The sequence below is a fragment of the Macrobrachium rosenbergii genome, chromosome 54 (genome assembly GCF_040412425.1).
Source record: "Macrobrachium rosenbergii isolate ZJJX-2024 chromosome 54, ASM4041242v1, whole genome shotgun sequence".
Lineage (NCBI taxonomy): Eukaryota > Metazoa > Arthropoda > Malacostraca > Decapoda > Palaemonidae > Macrobrachium > Macrobrachium rosenbergii.
Genome location: NC_089794.1, coordinates 5,777,331 through 5,799,830, shown reverse-complemented (window position 1 = coordinate 5,799,830; position 22,500 = coordinate 5,777,331). Strand labels below are relative to the sequence as shown.

At 36.6% G+C, this 22,500-nt stretch overlaps 1 protein-coding gene across 1 annotated transcript in view; it reads left to right on the top strand.

Moving 5' to 3' along the window:
• Positions 1–19,156, top strand: part of LOC136834557 (craniofacial development protein 2-like) — a 27,189-nt gene extending 8,033 nt beyond the window's left edge. The window contains exon 2 of the mRNA XM_067097137.1: positions 18,865–19,156. Within this exon, the coding sequence (XP_066953238.1) occupies positions 18,865–19,156 (292 nt within the window). The remainder of the gene's footprint in view (positions 1–18,864) is intronic.
• Positions 19,157–22,500: the final 3,344 nt, after the last annotated feature.

The following is a 22,500-nucleotide window of genomic DNA, read 5'->3' as shown; positions in this document are numbered from 1 at the left end:
AAGTTAAGTATACCTTAGTTTAACCAGACCACTGAGCTGACTAACAGCTCTCCTAGGGCTGGCCTGAAGTATTAGATTTATTCTACGTGGCTAAGAACCAATTAGTTACCTAGCAATGGGACCTATAGTTTATTGTGGAATCCGAACCACATTGCAACGAGAAATGAATTCCTATCACCAAAAATAAACTTCTCTAATTCTTCATTGGCCCAGCAGAGTGCTAGTCGAGAACGATACCAACCCGTCCAATGAGGAACTTAATGCAAAGGAGAAAGCAGTAGGTGCAATTTATGGATCTGTAGAAATCTTTTGATAAAACTGATGACGAGGCGGTGTTTTATGTAAGGAAATAATGAATATGAGAAAATCCTTCAAGTGATCGATCTCTATTAAATTATACTGGGTTCCTATTCTGTTTGGTTGAGATCTCGATGCTGTTGCGATACAGCCTCGCTGTGAGAGGAAATTCACAGGGAGGCATGATCCACCTCAGAGTCAACTTGGGAAAGTTGTGCAGTAATCATACCTTTAAAACGTTGCTTGAGAATTATAAAACGATGTTTTTAATTAACGGATGTGGTAAAAAATGTAGTTTAAGTTAAATATGAACTATGCCTTTATCTAATGAAAATTTTTTGATAACGTTTAATCCTTAAAGTGTGTAACAGATTAAGAAGCCACACTTAAATTCAAAAAGGCTTCTCTCGTCGATGAATTCTAGCCTTTCACTTCCCCCTCCTCCCCCGCCCTCTCTCTCTCGCACACAAGATCAGAAGCTTGCAGGGAAGAGGAAGAGAGAGAGAGAGAGAGAGAGAGAGAGAGAGAGAGAGATGCACTAGAACTATAAATTTGTTTAAACTATAAGCTTTACTTATCTAGTGACAGTTTTTGTATAAACATTGTAGATATGATCCAAATATAAAGAGTAAAAGTAAGTATACCTTAGTTTAACCAGACCACTTAGCTGATTAACAGCTCTCCTAGGGCTGGCCCGAAGGATTAGACTTATTTTACGTGGTTAAGAACCAATTGGTATCCTAGCAACGGGACCTTCAGTTTATTGTGGAATCCGAACCACATTATGACGAGAAATTAATTTCTATCACCAGAAATAAATTCCTCTAATTCTTCACTAGCCGGTCGGAGACTCGAACGCTGGGCCAGCAGAGTGCTAGCCAAGGATGATAACCACCCGTCCAATGAGGAACTATAAAGAGTATAAAAATTATTTGAGATCTGCTAATAATGGTAATGTGTTTGATTATTTGGTGCTCTAAAAGCTTTCCAAATGCAAGTTTGAATGTTTTTCTTATAATTGTGGAGAATTATAATTTTGTGGCTCTAATCTTAACATTTGATCAAGAGACTTAATGCATCTTTATGCAACAGAAGTTTGAACATGAAAGACTAATTTAAAACTTTTCATGGTAATTTTGATCTCTCAGTCCATGATTATTTTGAAGTAACGCAAATCTTTCAAAGTTAAAAATTTTGATAATCTTTTTCTTTCAAAAAATTCAGTATTGTTCATTCGTATAAGAAATTTTGGTCTTGCTAATTCTATGTAGATGACAATACTTAGATATAAAAGTTTTAGACGAAAGTTAATAAAAACTGGACAAACGAAGATCAATATAAATACTGTATATTCCAGTATTTCATATGAAATAATCAAGCATATGTTAGAGGTTGTAAATGTGACAGTAATTGGTCTTGAGAAAAAGTGGAGTTGAAACAAGGATGTATGTCTCCATGACTGCTCAATATCTTACGTAGAAAGTGGTGGGAGAAGTCACAGAAGGTGCGCTAGGTGTAAAGTTGCAGATGATATCGAACTTCTTAGGGATAGTGAAAAGAATTTGCTGAGATAGGTGAAAATGTTAAAAAGTCTGAAAATATTTTGAATCAACAAGAACAAGGAGAGGGATATGAGGGTAAAATGGAACTAGTTAGATGGAGCACTTAGTAACAGCATGGAGAGTGAAAGATTGCAGGCAGTAGATTCTTATAAGAATTTGCGAGTAAAGGCTAGAATTATGGTAGGATGGGAGAAGAAATGAGTCACAGAGTTGGTGAAGGAAGGAGAGTAGAAGGATGTATGGAAAAGACTGGAAGGAAACTTTAAGTGTCTAGAGGGTTTAAGGTTATAATATCAGAAGTGATTTTTGAACCAACTTTCCTCTATAGAAGTAAAATTTCGATGTTAAATGCAAGCGAAAGCTAATATTGTTTTTGTGGTATTTGTGATATAAGAAACGAAATTACGAGAAATGTGGGATGCAATGAAAGAGTGATAGGTGGGTAAGTGACAGAATGAATTAAATTTTTTTTAGAGGACTTGGTCATGTGGAAAGAATGGAGAGGATGGCTGGTGAAAGGCGTACAAATTTCAGGTGCTAGGAGGAAGAAGCAAAAGACCTGGAAAAATAATGGATACGTGTTGTGAAAGAATGATTAGAAAGAATGGGCTTCAACACTCAGTAAGTAAAAGAATGCACGAATGTAAAGGTGAATGGTGCAATATGCGTAGAATGGCTCGAAAAGAGGCTTCTGTGCAGGTGTGAAGTTGCTAGTGTTTTGCATATTTTTGTGCAAAGGGTTTATCCAGTATTCAGTAGTTAAACTGTAATGTGCCAGCAATCGTTTTTTTTTTTTCCTTACTTTTCAATTTATCCCTATCAGGGGAATTACTATTTATCCTAGCAACCTCGAAGATTATGGATTAGACAAAAACATCTGTTGTTTTCGGTTATTTTTACATGTCACCACCTTCCCACCCCTTCTCACCCCCTTCCCTATCGGGGCTGAACTTAGACCTAAAGGGAATTGGGTGTGTCACTGCTCGTCTATGGATTAGACACTAATATCTGTTGTTTTTGTTTATTTTCATGTTACCCCCAACCTACCCCCTCTAACCACCCCTTCCTATCAAGACTAAGTTAAGTATATTTTAGTTTAACCAGACCACTGAGCTGATTAACAGCTCTCCTAGGGCTGGCCCGAAGGATTAGATTTATTTTTACGTGCCTAAGAACCAATTGGTTACCTAGCAACGGGACCTACAGCTTATTGTGGACTGAACTTGGACTTGAAGGGCATCAGGAGTGTCATTATTCATCTCAGTGACCTCAAAAACTATGGATTAGATGCTAATATCTGTCGTTTTAGGTTATTTTTACATGTCACCTCCTTCCCAGCCCCTTCTCAACCCCCTTCCTATCGGGGCTGAACCTGGACTTAAAGGGCATCGGGAGTGTTACCCTTCATCTCAGCGACCTCAAAAACTATGGATTAGACACTAATATCTGTCGTTTTCAGTTACTTTCCATGCCCGCCTTCCTAGCCCCTTCTCCTCCTGCTCCTATCAGGGCTGAACTTGGATTTAAAGAGCATTGAGAATGTCACTCTTCATCTCAGCGGCCTCAAAAACTATGGATTAGACACTAATATCTGTCAATTTTTGTTATTGTTACATTTTACCCCTTCCCACATCCCCCTTTGGTGCCAGTGATTTCTTACCTTACAGCGTTCTTTTCGAGATAGTAAGTCAAATGTATACCAAGTTTGGTTGAAATTGCTCAATGCATTTCAGAGGTATTCTGGCACATATACACCCATTTTATATATATATATATATATATATATATATATATATATATATATATATATATATATATATATATATATATATATATATATATATATATATATATATATATATATATATATATATATATATATATATATGTGTGTGTGTGTGTGTGTGTGTGTGTGTGTGTGTGTGTGTGTATGTGCACATAAACGTGCATGCTAAAAGAATCAGACGAAATGCGCGTGTTCCAGTATAAGATAAAACCACAGGAAAATAACAGTCGGAAGGTCCCTACTAAGTGTTTTCACTGTTTATTCATGCATCGTTGGGACACATTTTGTGCCCCAACGGTGCGCGGAATATACACCTCAAACGTTCCCACAAAAAAAGAAAACTGGATGTAAAGCCTGACATTTCAGGATCTACTCCAGGTTTAGATATATATATATATATATATATATATATATATATATATATATATATATATATATATATATATATATATATATATATATATATATATATATATATATATATATATATATATAATATAAATTTCTGACTCACGTCAGGATCATGACCCAGGTCTCTCAGATGGAAAGCAAGGGCGTTATCCACTGGGCCATACAAGTCTAAAAGAAGTTGGAACCTGAGAGCAACTGCACCTTGCTTTCCATCTGAGAGACCTGGGTTCGATCCCGACGTGAGTCAGAAATTTATTTCTGTTCCACACGTGATTGTGTGTTGATGATTTCTATCTTATTCACTCCAGAAGGGATAATTCGAATGAAATGTTGTCTATTGGGTCATTGCTGAGTCAGGAAGTTGGGAAAACTCGCTGGTATGCAAGCAGTTAGCTTGCCCAGGTAATTCCTTGGGTGCAGTTGCTCTCAGGTTCCAACTTCTTTTAGACTTGTATGGCCCAGTGGATAACGATTTTTATCTTTCCATCTGAGAGACCTGGGTTCGATGTCCCGGTCATTGAGTCAGAAATTTATTTCCAGGTTCCACACGTGATTGTGTGTTGATGATTTCTATATATATATATATATATATATATATATATATATATATATATATATATGTTGATATTTATATATATATATATATATATATATATATATATATATATATATATATATATATATATTTCCTTTTACACCGACTCTTGACTGTTACCTAAGATTCTTTTCGCGATCCTTTATTGGTCTTATTGGTAGCAATATTTCTACCAAACTACAAATTCTACATTCAAATCACGGGTGACTCTGCCGTTTGTTCGGTGCTTCTCTTCAAAAGGCTTTTCCAAATAAATTTGACGTTGTTATAATGAAATGTTGCTCCATGCTGTGATGACTTCCGACTCTTTAATTACAATTGATCCTCGTAACCAGGAAACACTGTAAATCGCATGGCTTTCATAGTTACCTCACGATCAATTAATCAGTTCATACCTATTTTTTCCTTTACCTCTCTCTCTCTCTCTCTCTCTCTCTCTCTCTCTCTCTCTCTCTCTCTCTCTCTCTCTCTTGTTATTCATGTCCATGCATTGCAAATTAAAGTTGAAAGCGCAGAAAAATAAAGAGAAAAACGACAGACGAAACATTACTTGAGAAACTCTCTAAAATTATAGTTAACGTTTTCTCTTCAGCAAATACTAACATAGACTATTAAACCGAGTCGGCTCGTTCCAGCTGAGCACGTAAGTGAATTAAGCTAATGCAGTTTAGGACCTTGAAATAATAAGTGTTGCGTAAGTGAGTTGCCAGACAGTAATATCATGGTCATACATAGTTGCCAACGGCCACAAAGTTATTATTGTACTGTCAGTTACGCAGTGGTGCAAACTTTCAACTTTTCCGAGTCAATTTATTCTTTTTGTGAATTTCTCCTTTGTTTTAATTCACTTTAATTTATTGTATCCCAGAATGTGGCTTCATTAAGTTAATGAAGATGGCGCATTTAATGAATATAAAGTTTTGCTTGATAGTTGCAGCAGCAGTGGAGTAATGATATGACGCTGGATCAGTGACAGATGTTTCCAGGTAGCTATCAGAGTTCTGTGAATTTTTTACCAAGGGGCGTTGGATGCTCGCCAAAACGTGCGGAGATGACTTTTCTAACAGTGTTCTAGAACTGCCAGGAGTCAAGAGATTATTATCAGGTTTTGGATAATTGCCAGAAGTCAGCAGACAAATCATAGCACTGCGTTGGATAGTTGCCAGAAGTCTGGAAACTTAATTTAACTGTCTGATAATTGCCATCGGTGAAGTTATTAATGATTTAGTTCACATTATTTTGCAAGGTTACATAGAGACCACTGAAAGTTGTTTACATTAATTTATATTTAACCTGGCCATTATTCTGGCGTTAATAATGAAAAGACTGATAAACGGACTGGATAGCGTTGTGTAAGAATTATTTTATATAATTCCGTAAAATTACATACCATTGCAAAATTGCAACCACAACATACCTCATATAAGTCAATTTTGCTCATAGAATTCAAACTCATTTATGGAAAGCAATCTGTTTTCTGTGTTCTAATAACGATTCATACAACCTCATATCCTGTGGAGATACAATATAATATGAACAAGCAGGAAAAGTAAGAGAATATTGTAGTTATAGTATTCTAACGCACCCCACAGTACAAATATATAATTGTGTGTCATTATTTCTTGCCAAGGTTGAGACCACATGATTTTTTGGGTGAATTCTTGTTTTATTCAATTATGAATGGTCAAATGAGGTGTTAGTCAAGCCAGCCACCGTGAGTGAGATGCTCTTTATTAATAAGGCTAATATTATTGCAATGATATTTTTTTACTGACATTAAAACGATTAATATTACAAATATTAGAATGTCTTTGAAAATATGAGTGGGCTGCGTGGTCAATTTCTGGGGTGTTTCTTTGAAGCACTGCAATAAAATTTATTATTATTATTATTATTATTATTATTATTATTATTATTATTATTATTATTATTATTATTATTATTATTATTATTATTATTTAAAATCTAAATTTGCTCAACAACAAAAGTGCTCAAAGGCAAATCCTGCATCATTCAATAACTGCAAATGATTTGTTTTCCTCGTCTGTCAACCTCGATCCAAAAATCTCTTTAATATCCAGATTGATAGATTTATTTCTCTACTGGATATCATAAAAACATATATTCTTTCATTTATTAAACAAATACTAGAAGTGTAAGTCATAAAGTATTAAAAGAAGATTTATTTCGGTTTTAGAAAATCAGTAATATCAATAAAGCATTGCAAAAAAATATTTTGCGTATTTCAGAGCAATTAATGTGAAGCTTACATATATATATATGTATATATATATATATATATATATATATATATATATATATATATATATATATATATATATATATATATATATATATATATATATATATATATATATATATATATATATATATATATATATATATATATATATATGACAACATTTTATCCCTTTGCGTACTCAGTCACAGTTGGACACGATATGCAAAACAGTTTCAAGAACTCTTTCAATCCCACCTAGGACCACTAACATTTCCTCATAGTCTTCCTCTGCACTGCTCCAAAAATAATATTGGCCATACGGTTTTCTTCCATGCTTATATAACTTATATCTTTCTGCAAGGACAGATTAACTGAATGACTGCAAAATATCTAATGGCATAACTTCCAGGGATCTGAGGTTCTCTAAGCAAGGGCCAGTAGTACTTTTTCTTGGTGATATAGACGCACTTGTAAATTAACCTGCCTCACGTTGTAGCATCTTCCATGAATCTTTAGTCTCACGAAACTATTGTTATTGCTGGTGCTGAGGTGCTGCTCTTTGCTCTGCTCAGAGTAATAGTTTTCCTCATTATTATTCGCTAGTTATAGTACTGACCTGTGTACATGGATGACTCAACCAGCACTTTAAAACTGTATGTTCCTTAGCGATCTGTGAATCACTCATAACAGGTGCAATGGTTTGTCACTCTCTCTAGCCCCTAGGGATGCGGTGCCGTCAGTATACCTCACGTGGTGCACTGTAGGCATTACTAAATGGAGTTTACTGCGTCCCTTCGGCCCCTAAGTTCATTCACTTTTAAGACTTTTATTTTTTCTCCATACCCATTTTCTTTTTTTAGTTTTCTGTAAAGGAAAACTATTGAGATGGCTTTGTCTGTCCGTCCATCCTTTTCTGTCCTCACTTTTTCTGCCCGCTCTCATATCTTAAAAACTACCAATGCTAGAGGTCTGCATATTGGTATGTTGATCATCCACCAACCAAACATCAAACATACCAAATTGCAGCCCTCAAGACTCAGTAGTTATTATTCTATTTAAGTTTAAGTTAGTCATAATCGAGCGTCTGACAACGATATAGGACAGGCCACCACTGGGCCGTGGTTAAAGTTTCATCTGCCTCGGCTCACAGCACTTCACCGAGACCACCGAAAGACAGGTCTATTTTTGATGGCATTGATTATGCACTGTACAGAAAACTCAATTCTGCTGAAGAAACTTTGGCTCATTTTTTACTTGTTCTATCTTGCTTCCTAGCTCCTATAACTGTTACTATAATTAATTCACACCACCCGTTCCTGATTGGCCATTGATTAGCCAATCACAGGGCTAGAAACTCGTCAGTCTGTTCCAGCAGTCACCGAGTCAACATCTACATTGCGGCCTCTCCTCATGAAATGTGTCTTTCAAAAGTTATAACTTTCATTACACCTCAGTTTTACCCGAAGAAAAGTAGTGTTTCTCAATTTCAGCACCAGACATCGTCAAGCCAATGATTTAAGGATTATAATGATATATATATGAATTATGTACTTCAGTAAACTTAATGCTAAAACATGTATAGTGATATAAACATGAGGTTATTGTCTGTCCGCATCCCCGCTCATTTTAATATTCTTAATCTTTTGCTTGTTATTTTCATATTGATAGCCCTGCCTATAATTTTTTGGTAGCCTTGTCAACCATGACATTTGAGCTACGATATTGTATGAAACACAAGATGATAAATGATAAATGCACTGCAATGTCATGTAAGGAATGAAAGAATATATTTTATATTAAAAATTTCATGTGTATTTCACTATACATATTTTAGCAATTAAGTTTACTGAAGTACATAATTTATATGTCATTATAATCCTTAGATCATTGGCTTGATGTTTAGTGACGAAATTGAGAAACACTACTTTTCTTCATGTAAAACTGAGGTGTTATGAAAGTTATAACTTTTGAAAGCCATATTTCACGAGGAGAGGTCGCAGCTTAGATGCTGACTCGGTGACGGCCAGAACAGACTGACGAGTTTCCAGCCCTGTGAGTGGCTGACCAATGGCCAGTTCAGGAGCGTCGTAAGAGATGGGGTTAGATATCAGATGCACAAGTGCTGTGAATTGCAACTACGGGGTTTTCTTCCAGTTTCACCTTCACATCCTTGTACATCAATTCATTTGTTTTCTGGATCTCTTTATCTTGCCATCCAATAACTCCAACTTTTCTTCTAACTTCTTTAACCCCACCCTCTCTCTCTCTTTCTCTCTATCTTTCTCTCTCACTCACACACACACACACACACATACATATATACATATATATATAAATACACACATATATATATATACACACACATACACACACACATATATATATATATATATATATATATATATATATATATATATATATATATATATATATATATATATATATATAATAACACACATATATATGTGTGCATGTGTGTGTATGTATGTATGTATGTATGAATGCATGAATGTGTGTGCCTGTATTTTGTGTATGAGTTTGCGTCTGCATAAATTTAAAAAGTCCGCCAAAAACCAATTGATATAACCAAACCGTATATTTCGAATGACAGTTCTTCCCTCCTGATCACTGGTCACGGAGGACAGATGGCAGGTGACAAGTGTATTTGGATGGAATATTCAGGTGTGGAATAATGACATGTGGGAAATGAAACGCTGTTTTGGTCTTCGCTAAATTTATCTTTTGTCGACACCGGCTGGAGAATCCTCTGGAACTCTTGACTAAAAGTAGGTCTTCTGATTAACTTGTCCCGAAAATCAGATTGACTGTGGCCTTCAGACTGATGCATATTTTACTTTTACTGATGATGGCTGATTCCAAAAACTTTCTTAAGTACGAATAGTTATTTTAGAAGAAGAAGAAGAAAAAACTGTACTACCTCACTCCAGTCTATGTTGTAACCAGAATCCCTCATATGTACGAAAATCCCCTAGTTGCTAAACTATATCCTACTCATCGTTTATTTTCCATCAACCTTTGTGAAATGGAGTGGCCAGCTTCCCTGACAAAAAGTGTCATTACAGTCCCTGCATGGTATTTTATAATTCAAACATCAGCTTGTTACTGTCTGTTTAAAATATATTAACAAGAAGATTAGAAGATTTAAAGTGGTCAATTGCATTTTTTATCTTTTCAATATAAATAAGCTTTATCTTGTTGATACTGATTTGCTTGTTTTTTGTGAGGCCTCTCTAGTGCACTTTCTTCGTTTTCTTGATAGCTTTACCGGTAATATATGCTAGGTAGAGTAGCTGGGTCAGATTCTGATTAATAGTATCAAATTCTTTTTTCGGATATCCATGTGATCATATAAACCCACTGAGAAATATATTGCAGCCATCCTAGACGGAATTGGATGTTAGAAACGGTAAAAGTAGGTGTCTTGTATTCAGTGGAATTATATTTTGTATAATGTCCCATGACAATCATAATTCTGTAGTTTAAGTCAGCTTGTTTAACATATGTCTTGATCGAAACATAACTTGTACCTTAAGTTATAGCATAAATTTTTAATTTTCCTCCAGAGAAGTGAAAAATGTGAAAATTAGCAATTCTATGCAGTTAAAAGAATTATAGTCACATTTCTAAGGAGGAAGTGAATATAGACATGCATATTATGCAGACTCTCCAAATTGCCCAAAAAGCTTCATAGTATCCATAAATGAATTAAATTTTGATAAAAACACAAACATGACGAAAGCTAACACATCTGGTGCATTGATAATTTTAAATAAAAAGATCCATGAAGAATAAAAGAACAACCTATTGTGTAATGAAAATTCATGCAGAAATAAATGACAACCCTCCAGACAGTATCAAAAGTAATTTCGAAAAAATAGGTAAATAAATACCAATGGGAAATAAAAACATGTTAAAAATGCTTTATGTGACAACAACTTGTATCTGTATAGGTGCTAAAAACGCAAAAAAATTAATAAATAGTAATTTCCTGTTTGGCCAATTATTAACTCTAGTGGTTTAGCTTCCAGTTGTCATGTGATACTTTCGAAAGCATACAACTGAGTATGACATTCTCTAAAAATCTTTAAGAAAATTAATTGAAATAGGTAAAAAAGTAAAATTGATTTCATCGGGAAATACGTAGGCATTAACTAAAGGGTATTTGCAGTGTTCTATCGGGCCCTAGCTCCACACACCTTTTATGCTCTTACTTTACCTCCACTCCGCTTCTTTTCTTTAGCCGGGCTGTCCAGCGTGTTTAACGTTTACCTACTAATGAAAATGGATATTTCTCTCACCTTCACATTTAGATACTTCCACTTCTCACTGATTTTCTTGACCTCTCCATTTTGCTGTAAAACCTCCCAAACTCCCAAACGCTGAATGGCTGAAAGAGGCACAGAGCTTGGTTTTATTGAATAAATATCATAGCTCATTCCTGAATTCACTATTTTCAACAGTTCGTTACGGTCATGGGAAATCCTATATAGCTACCTTTAAGTAACATGTGCGCGATTTTTTTTTTTTTATGATTATTAACCAAAATCATCAACGCAATCTTATACGGTTTAGCTGGGGGAAAATATTTGGCGTCATAATAATGTGTCTAGCTGGGAAGGCATTTCTATCTCTTAAACGAAATAAAATGCCTTACAATATGTATATTTGTTTAGTAAAGAATCGATTTTAATCTCTAAGAACCCTTTCATCATTGGTTCACTCTTTAAAACCTTATATGTCATCTGGTATCATTTATAAATATACTTGGCCCTAAATGTCAAACAGGGACAAATAAAAATATTTCAGTGGGATCCACAAGTTAGTAGACTAACATCTTTGATAAAAAAGAAAAGTAGAGCTCAAAAAACTTAAGGTGCGTGGATAACGATTCTCATCGTAAATTTCGTAAGCTTCTGCACAGGTAGCAGAATTTCAAATGGAACATTCCAATATCAGAAATCACTCAAAAATTTGTAAAACACACATTGATAATAAAGACTTCTACATTTTAGGTCATACTTATCAACCCTCAAGACCTTGTTATTCTGGAATCATTTTTATCAAACAACTTGTTCCGTCGTTAAACACTCATTTACGTCCTCCTCTCTCACAAGGTATGTAAACAAGTTCTATATTCCTCACTTGTGTTGTAACTCCAAGGACTAAGTCGGTCCCTAATTTTTTGTTCTGTAACCCCTTTCACGGATAGTTTTCAATTTTAGTTTACTGTATATTCTGTTACACGATTTTATTCATTTTAATGTAATGATAAAAAAAAAAAATGTTCTTTAATGTTAATGTTTGGTGTACATTTCTTGTGAAAAATTTTTTTGAATAATTTTCAGCTTTTATTTTTAGCTTTTACGATTTTACAAAGAATTTTATTTTTTATTTTAACAGCCGGTGAGGCTCTGATGATGTAATTAATTTGATAATTACGAAACGTTGGAATAAAGTCAGTGTTTTGTTGCAGGCCACACCTTCCTCTATATCTGCCAGCTCTATTTTGTGTCCTCTGACCTTCATTGATGATTATATATATATATATATATATATATATATATATATATATATATTATATATATATATATATATATATATATATATATATATATATATATATATATATATATACATACATACATATATATATATATATATATATATATATATATATATATATATATATGTATATATATATATATATATATATATATATATATATATATATATATATATATATATATATATATATATATATTAAATGGCCCTATCCCCAGGTCAAGTAGGGATATCTTTTATTGCAGTACCTATTTTAAAAACAGGATCAATCATCTTACTTTCCTAAGATGTCTCTGGTAGCATTGCTTATCCCTGGGTCAGTAAATTCCTTCTCCTTGGTCGTCTTCTCTCACTAAACCTATCTTTACACAAAGGCCTACTGGAATTAAACACTGAGAAACAAAGCTAGACTTTATTTGCAAATTTAACAAAAGCAACTCGGCAAAAGCTACGGTCATGAAATGGAGTGATTCACACCCCCTATCAATGGAATTCATAACTAGAGGAAATAGTTTCACAAACAAACATATTAATAATTTTATATTAAGCAATACTAGTGAATAACATCCTGATCATCAAATACAGTAATAAGGTCATAATTATTCTAGACCACAATAAATGTCATATAGCATGTAAAGTAACACCACTTCCAAAATATTCGTCGTCACCAGAAGAATCCAGAGTTCCTGTTAAAAGAAACATATCTATATATTAAAACCTGAAATGGTGTTAATTAACATTCATGTTCAGAACAAAAAAATGCACACTAGAGAATTAAATGGGAAAATTCACCATGTAGACATCGATCAATTATACTGCCTCCCAACAGGGGGATTTCCCTCTAAAGTCTGGAAAAGATATATGTCACTGAGCGATCTTACTTACTTTTTATGGCCATGAATAATGTATCTTCATAGTGAGTTTTTTTAAACACTACAAAAGGCTAAAAGCACATATCAACCACCCAAGATCAAAACAGTCTCCCCGTGAGTGTCTGTTCCTCTGATAATATATCATGGGAGATCGCACACTCATACACGCACATACCTCACCGGAACCTGAACACTTCTGGTGGCACTGGTTCAATGTTCAAAAGATCACAGTCTCCATGCACTTGGATCGTGATAGGCCCAAATGCATATGTCAAATCACATTGTCCAACCGTGGAAACCTCGACGTCTACACAACTGCATCTGCTGCGGATGTGCTTTTGCTAAGCTGGCACATTGTTCTTCTAAACCACCCAAGACTTATATATATATATATATATATATATATATATATATATATATATATATATATATATATATATATATATATATATATATATATATATATATATATATATATATATATATATATATATATATATATATATCTATGTGTGTATGTTTTAAATATATATATATATATTGTAAAACAGGTATAATGAAGGCAGGATACCGTAATGTAAATAATATGATAGGGCCAACTGAAATGGGATGTTTTTGGGGAGTTATCCCCACCTTTTCGTGATTAATAATGGTTTTGTTACTACACAAGATAAGTATTTATTAAACGAGTTCCTAAATTACTATAAGTTCAGGCATTAGAGTTCGTTAGGCTCCGGTTAACCCGGAGTATAAGAGTTGGCCATCTTCTGTGAAACAATATAAAAACGATGCCGTCGACCTTATCCCGCAGCCATGACCCTTCTGACAGATTCATGTTGCTTGCATGCTTAATTGAAGCCACTTGGAATATATGAGCTTTTAAATGACACGTGATGCCACCAGGTGTTGCTTATGCGATAGAAAATGAGGAACCTGTGATATGCATATGTTTCCAATAGATGTCATTCAATCTTTCTCTAGGAAAGGCCTTTTGCAATGAAAACCAGATAAGATTTATGTAAATGAGATATGTAGATGAAATTTTGACTTCTTAGAATCTGTACCAAGCATTCGATTTAAAAAAATGGGAGAGAGTAAAATATTTCCTTTCTTCTACTCGTTAATAATTAGGGTTGCCATAAACTACAGGTTCACATCATACAGAAAACACACTTTTTCCATATCATACATCTTTTGCTTAGTTATCATGATATCTCAGTAAAGTTAGACTGGCAAGTCACTTATTTTTACGCGCCCTAAAGATTTCACTCCTTGATTATGAGGATTTGTAATTTTACATGATTTTCTAACGATCGTCTTCCATCAAATGCCCAACCGCGCCAGTGAAAAAGCTGTTTATAAGAGAATCAGAATATTTTATCCCCTGATAAAAAGCCAAAGGTAGCACTTAAGAATGTAGTGAAAATTTCTTATCTGGACAGCATCAGGATAAAAATGGGGAAAGAAAAATGTCCCCGATAAAAGTTAAATGTAAAAACAAGCAAAGATATAACACCGTGAAAAGCATATGAGTTTTGATGCTCATTTCATAAAAAATTCTGCCAGTTTTATATTATATAGATAACCCCAACCACAGAATAAACTACAATACTTTGCAACTTGTTGTAACAGTATGTGCTGTTATAAAGATCAGATGATCATTCTTTATCCTCTTAGGTAAGCCAGGACCTGACGTACTTGAAATTGCTTAATTCCAGGCAGCTTACATAACTTTCATAATTAGTGCATCTGAGCACCAACTTAATATAACGAAAGGCGTTCAGTTTTTGCTTTTATTTATTTAGGCATTATCTATGTATCTACAGAATAAACTATATATATATATAACTGTATATATATATATATATATAGATGATCATTATATCCTATATATATATATATATATATATATATATATAATATATATATATATATATATATATAATATATATGTCTGTGTGTGTTTGTATTTATGTATGTATATATTTATCTATCTATGTATGTATATATAAATACATAAATGTAAACATTTGTATGTATGTTATATGTGTGTGTGTTCACATTCTTCTATTTTTAAGGTGCTTGCTATTCTTGGCTGTGTTACATCAAAACTATTTGGTGCAAAGCGCAGTAGAATTTCAGTCCAGAATTTCTGTCTGAAAAGACATTTTAATTAATATCGTGTGCACAGAAATGCTTAATTACAATATTGCACAATTTCCCATGCTTTTGCCTTTCCTACAGTAAGACTTCTCAGGCCAGTATGCGTTATACTCTGAATATTTAGAGAATATGTTTACTCGTAAATGTTAGCATGGATGTTAAGCATCTTTGAAGGTCTTAAAATTATGTACATATTCATTTATTAAGAAAAGCGTCACTGCAGAATGAACACCCCAGTGTCTTAGAATATCAGAGAAATATAATAACAGTTGTCATAAATATAAATGTCAAAATATTAAGTACTGATGTTTTATTACTGCCGGTGAATGATGGTTCCGTGTACCTGAGATTTAAAGTTTCGGAAAATAATAATATTCTAAAAGATAGAAATCTCTTAATAGTTAAATGTACAATCATTCATTTCTATTATATAACTTTTCACTGAATAAGAAGGTTTATATTTGCTGCAGATTTTCTGCTCCAATAATGTTGAAGTCAGTATCGTATAAACATTACATAATGTAATGTTTCAAAACTTAAAGCTTTTCCAGCTCTAATTGTCTTAGAATTAGGAGGAAGAATGATGTACAGGTCATAGAATTTTCAAATATTTTTCCCCATCTGCCGCCCCCTCCAACCTCTCTCTCTCTCTCTATATATATCATATATATATATATATATATATATATATATATATATATATATATATATATATATATATATATATATATATATAACATTGAAGCAAAAAGCAAAAGTGTTTGACACTGCCTTGCCATATTCAATGCTTGCTGTGCAACAATAATAATAATAATAATAATAATAATAATAATAATATTATTATTATTATTATTATTATTATTATTATCATCATTATTATTATTATAACAGTGATACTGATAATGATAATAATAGTAGTTATCACTATTATTATTGGAAATAATTAATATAATTGGATGTGTAATATTTCTATTACACATGTAATTATGATTAGTATCAATAGTGACGTTGATAGTCGCAGTAATACTAATAATAACAAATATAATGGTAATGATAAAATAGTTATTATTTATTATTTATTTTTTTCTGTCTCAGTCATCCAATTCCACTGGGTGGTATTTATAGTGTTGGGTTCCGGGTTGCATCTTGCCTTCTTAGAAGTCCATCACTTTTCTCACTAAGTGCGCTGTCTCTAGTAGCACACTCTTCTGCATGATTCATGGAGCTACTTTGATATCTAGTTTTTCCTGGTTCCTTTTCAGGGATCTTGGGGTCTTGCCTAGTGTTCCTATGATTATGGGTACAATTTCCACTGGCATATTCCATATCCTTCTTATTTCTATTTTCAGGTCTTGACATTTATAAATTTTTTCTCTTTCTCATTTCTGGTGTTCAATGGTATTACGACATCAGTGAGTGATACTTTCTTCTTGATTGTGTCCATCAGCGTCAAGCATTATTATTATTATTTTTATTATTATTATTATTATTATTATTATTATTATTATTATTATTATTATTATTATTATTATTATTATTATTATATTAATCTTTCTCTAAGCTTAGCCAAAATACAGACCATTTAATACAACAATAATAGATTTGCTTTTACTAAACTTCCAGTTCCTCTGACACGAAGAATGTAATTATCTAAACAACTCATTTGGTCGAGTGGCTGGATGTTAGACATTAATTACTCACATAGTTGGAAATAGCAGCTGTGGTTCTAAACATATTTATGTTTAAGTATATTAGGTGTGACCTAATTCTCTCTCATAATATGCATAACTGGATGCGGTAAAGGCTTTCATTGGTAAGACTTTTATTGTGTATTAGATTTTTAGTTTAATGATATCGGAGTACCTGTTAGTGATACAGATATGATTTTTAGTTTTCTCCAAAAGAAAACTATTGAGATGGCTTTGTCTGTCCGTCCGCACTTTTTCTGTCCACTCTCAGATCTTAAAAACTACTGAGGCTAGAGAACTGGAAATTAGTATGTTTATCACACATCCTCCAATCATCAAACATTCCAAATTGTAGCCCTCTAGCCTGAGTAATTTTTATTTTATTTAAGGTTAAAGTTAGCTTTGAACGTGCGTCTGGCACCGCAACAACACAGGCCACCTCGGCCGGCTGAGATTTTCATGAGCAGTGGCTGAGTTTCATACAGCATTATATGTTGTACAGAAAACTCGAATGCTCTGAAGAAACTTCAGTGCATTTTTTCTTTTTCTTTTCACACATGTGCAAAGTGAGCATGAATGGTTTTCTTCAAATGGGAGAAGAGCAGATAAACTAGGTCTACACTGTAAAGCCAAGAAAGTAGTGTTTTTTTTCCTTCTTCTTTTCTCTCCAATTCCACTCCCGCAGCCTCCTCTCTGATGCGACAAAGCGAGCGAACGAGCAAGCTAGCCATCAGCTGTTCCACCCACTCGACTCAGTCCCACGCCTTTCGTTCACGCTGAACGAAATTTCATCACTTTTCACCCTAACGTAAACCCTCACGAAGACTTGAATATCTTTGAAAATAATTTGCAACCCATTACCCACCATCACTTGTCATGACGGGCACGAGCCAGTAGAAATTACTTAAATACCAAAAGTTCATTTTAGAAAAAAAAAAAGTGACAGCGTAAATTTTGCAAGCGTAATTCATCTTAAGCGAAAGGTAGAGTAACTTTAACTCATAACGAATTCATTCCATTACCATACCGCTCTCCAAGAGAGAGAGATTTCTTCCTCTTCATCATAACAAAGGCCATATTTACAATTAATCTTGAGCATTAGAAAATAAACCCACAAATTTATAAAAGCCAAATACAATAAGAATTTTATTTTAATCTTAGTCCAACCGTTGATCTTTTAAGATCCAATTTCATTATTTCTTTATTCATTCGCACATAGCGCGCGAATTTATATACGCGCCAGTGTTCATCGAATTATCTCCCATCTCTTTTTCTTTTACATTAAGTGCTTCAGCCGCGGCGTGAATTCTCGTGCGTTTCATAGAGTGTACGTACTGCCTTTTTAATAACATTTATCAATTGCCGTGCACGAATGGGTATTCATTATCCAAGACTTGCGTATGCTGCAAGCACTAAATTGCATATTGCGTGCAAACCCCATAACTTCCCTTTCCTCATGTCAGGGAACAACCACTAGTTTTTAGGACTAGCCACACACGAGTGCACGCCCAAGGGTTTTCGTTTCCATAGTGCCACTAATCTGAGCCACTGCCAACCAATTAAAACTACTAAAGCATTTATCTTTCTTCTTTCCTTTCCTTTCTCACTGACTGTCTGCCGGTGTCTCTCCTTTCCCTCTTACTCCTTGATTACTTTCTGCCTCAGGCAGAGTGCCACTCCTTCAATGCAGTTTGGTTGCACTGACCTTTTAGTGTTGCTCCCTGGAGCACACCGGCCCCAGTGCCAACAAGTCAAACCAATCACATATAAGCCAGTGCACCTGTACCTGAGATACAGAGTGCCACCAACAGTGTATCTGCCCATAAGGAATATTATACCTCCAGGAGCACTTCCATCTCAACCAGCGTATCCACCCATAAGGATCAGACTTCCTTCAGGATCGTTCCATCAGTGTGACCTTCGCATGGCACAGTCAACCACAGTGCCACCTTATTGAAAGGGTGCCACCCCACTGAAGTGCCACCACATTACGGGACACTTCCACCATCGTCACAGACCATTTCCATTAGTCCTCCTCATAAACCAAGACCATGTCTCTAGAACAGCGCCAAGTCCTCATGAACATGGGCAAGGGCGCAGGTTTCACAGGATGGGAACTCACCCAGTGGGTGAAAGAGCAGCTAGAAGAGCAGAAGAAGTATGAAGAAGAGCAGAGGAGCGAGGAAGCCAAACAGAGGCAGCTGGAAGATGAAAGAGAAGAAAGGAGAAGACAGCATGAATTAGCCTTCAAAGAAAGTGAGCAACCTCTTTGGGCAAGCGAGCAAGCCGTCAAGGAAAGTGAGCTGGCCCTTGTAGAAAGGAGAGAGCAAAGAAGAAAGTGGAGAGAGCAAAGAAGCCTCAGCCCGCCTGCCTGCAATAGTGCTGCTCTCATGCTTAACTCTTTAGCAGTGGACTGAGGAAGAGCCAAGCATGGAAGTCTCAAGCCCCATCAACAGCCTCCAGCCCCATACCTGCTGCACCAAATGCTCTGCTCTCATGCCTTAACTCTTTAGTCCTCAAGTGGACTAAGGAAGAGCCAGATGCATAGCTAGAGGAGATCAAGGTGCTTTTCAACAATTTCAACACCACTGAGGCTGAGAGGGCCTTGGTACTTACTAAACACCGGGAAGGAAAAGCAAAGGCAGCCCTCCGCTCTCTGGAGCAGAGTCAGAGAGCTGACATGGCCACAGTCTGTGAGCCAATAGCCAAGGCATACAAAATCACCCCTGAGAAGTGGAGACAACGGTCCCAAGGTCTGGCCAAGGAGGCCGGCTGGTCTAGACAGAATGGGCCTGTCACAAGACTCAGGCTGGGACCCCCTGAAATGCACGACTTTCGAGGACTTACTCAACAGGACCATGCTGGAGGATCTTTCCCAGTGTGCCTTGGCCTCTGGCTGTGTATCTCAGTGATAAGCAGCTACCCACTCTAAGGGAAGCCTGCTGCTTGGCCAATGTCTGGGAAATGTTTAGTGTCTCCCACAGCACGTTTCAATGCCATGCAGTGTCACCTGGATACCTCTCAGGCTCAATGTCCCAAAGGAATGGACCACCTAGCAAACCTACTTGCACCATCTGCAAGAGGTACGGTCATGCCAAAGCCAAGTGCCGCTACAAGGCAGACAACAACCAACAGCAGCCTACCAATAACCACCACTCCTCCTCTCCTTCTGCCTTCCTAGCAGACCGTCACTGCTGGGAGATCATCCCATCCCAGGGGACCCTGCCGAGACTCTGGGGCTCCAGGGCACTCTTCTTCTGGATATCCTGCCTGCTCAAAACATGTGCTCTATCCCCGGCATGTCAACCTGATTAGTGCCACCTCCTCCCTGGCTGTGCCGCCAGAGAGGTCTCACCCTGAGCGGGTCTGGACTCAGTACATCTCAGTGGCCCCTCATTATGGCTCTAGCCCACCAGTGCACCTACCAACTACTGCAGACAATGGCTCAGATATTAGCCAGATTGATCGGGCTAAAGTGCCAGCCAGTGCCACCGTAGATGAGCAAACCAGGTGGATGGTAACCTGGGTAGACGAGCATTCTTTGACCATTCCCACAATCGAACTCAGGGTGATCACCCCTTGGAGTACCCAGACTCACTGCCTTGGAGTGGTGAAATGTATTTGGCATGGAATAGAATTCCTGCTAGGATGAGACATCCTCTGGGATGTCCCACACCCTCGCCACTCTGTTGCCTGACTGCCTCCGCCAGTGAGGCCATGCCAAAACTTCCCGAGAGCAACACAGCCTCTGTGATAGCTGTGCCACCGTCAGCCTAACCTTCCATTCGCCCAAGAGCGAACCGGACCCACAGGCATCTAAACCATTTCAGGCCTAGTCCGTGAATCTCACCACCGGGCGGCCACCAAAAAACTCCTCCCTCACCACGAAGGGATACTACCAAACACCACTGCAGGACCTGCAACATAAGAGGGCACTCCAAAAGATGGTCAAAGTGCCCCAGCAAGCAAGCCACAGCGGCCCCCCTTTCCACAACCAACCCAAGAGGCTCGACCCTCTCCCCAAGACAGGAATCTCTGTCACCTATCACTCCTGGTACACTGAGGGGTTTTGTAGCCCCGGGTCCCTCTTCAGCCTCGTTCTGAATCCAATTCACTGTCAGTGCTACGTGCGAGCACTGGTCAGTGCCAAGCTCCACCTACGGAATCTCTATACCAACCTTAATCCTCATGCCTGGCCCCGAGTTAGTGCCAGTGCCAGATCCAGAACCTGACACAGATCCTCCTACGGGAGATCCACCTAACCTCACAGATGTAGTCATTGCCCATTGTGAGCCTCTGACCCCTGACATTTCTTCTTCCCACTCTCTTCCACCTGCTGAGGATGACCCTCTGGCAGGCCTGGACATTACCTCTTTTCTGGTTGACCAGGAACTGTCCAGCCAGGATGCAGACACTGGCCCTACTCCCATGATGGTTGTCGCAGCAGTCGAAGTAGGAGACCAGCCCGTAGCTACTGAGGCTGCCCCTGATCCTGCTCCTGATGGCACTCCTGGCCTTTCTCCAGAGTCGGTACCCTCATCACCTCCTAGGAATGGCCTAGCCAGATCCTGGAGGCCCCTGAAGAAGAAGAAGGGGCAGAAGAGATCCAATTAACAAATCAGAGCCACGAGCTCTCCTTGTCACTTGTGCCCAGTTGGCACAGTGTTGCTTCCATCTCAGAGTGATCCTGGCACCTGCCCAGAGAAGGTAGCGTGCATGATCTCTGCCCCAGTAGTATTAACAATTAACCCCTTAAGCATTTGTAACATACTAACCTTCTCCAGCTAACCTCCTTCAAAACTTTCCCATACTCAAACTGATACCTTCCTTAATTGCGTACCATGATTCACCCTGCAGGTTACTCATGTTTAATTTTGTTGTGTGTATTAATCATAACGCGTTGCGTAACTCATAATTCGTTGCATGCCATTAGTCAGTGCCATACTATGTGCATTTGCCTAGAAGTAGAGTTCTCCTGTCTTTAGAAACAGTTAGTAGAAGTGTCTATACCCTTAGATAGGTTAGGCTCCACTGTAGTAAGTACGTTAGCCAACCCAGTGCCCCTCTTAGCAATTAGGTAGGTCCATTTAGCTATTGCAGTGCAAAAGCACAATTCATGTAGGGACGCTAGCTGACTAGTCAGGGTGAATAGTTTACTTAGCCAAGGCCTTCACTCCCGAAAGGGATGTGAATGCCTTTTCAAAAGGGGGGACCTTTCAGTATTTTCATTCCTCCCTCTTAGCCAGCCAGATAGTATATCGAAATTTTAAATAAATGAGCTTCTCAGTTAACTGGTAGGCT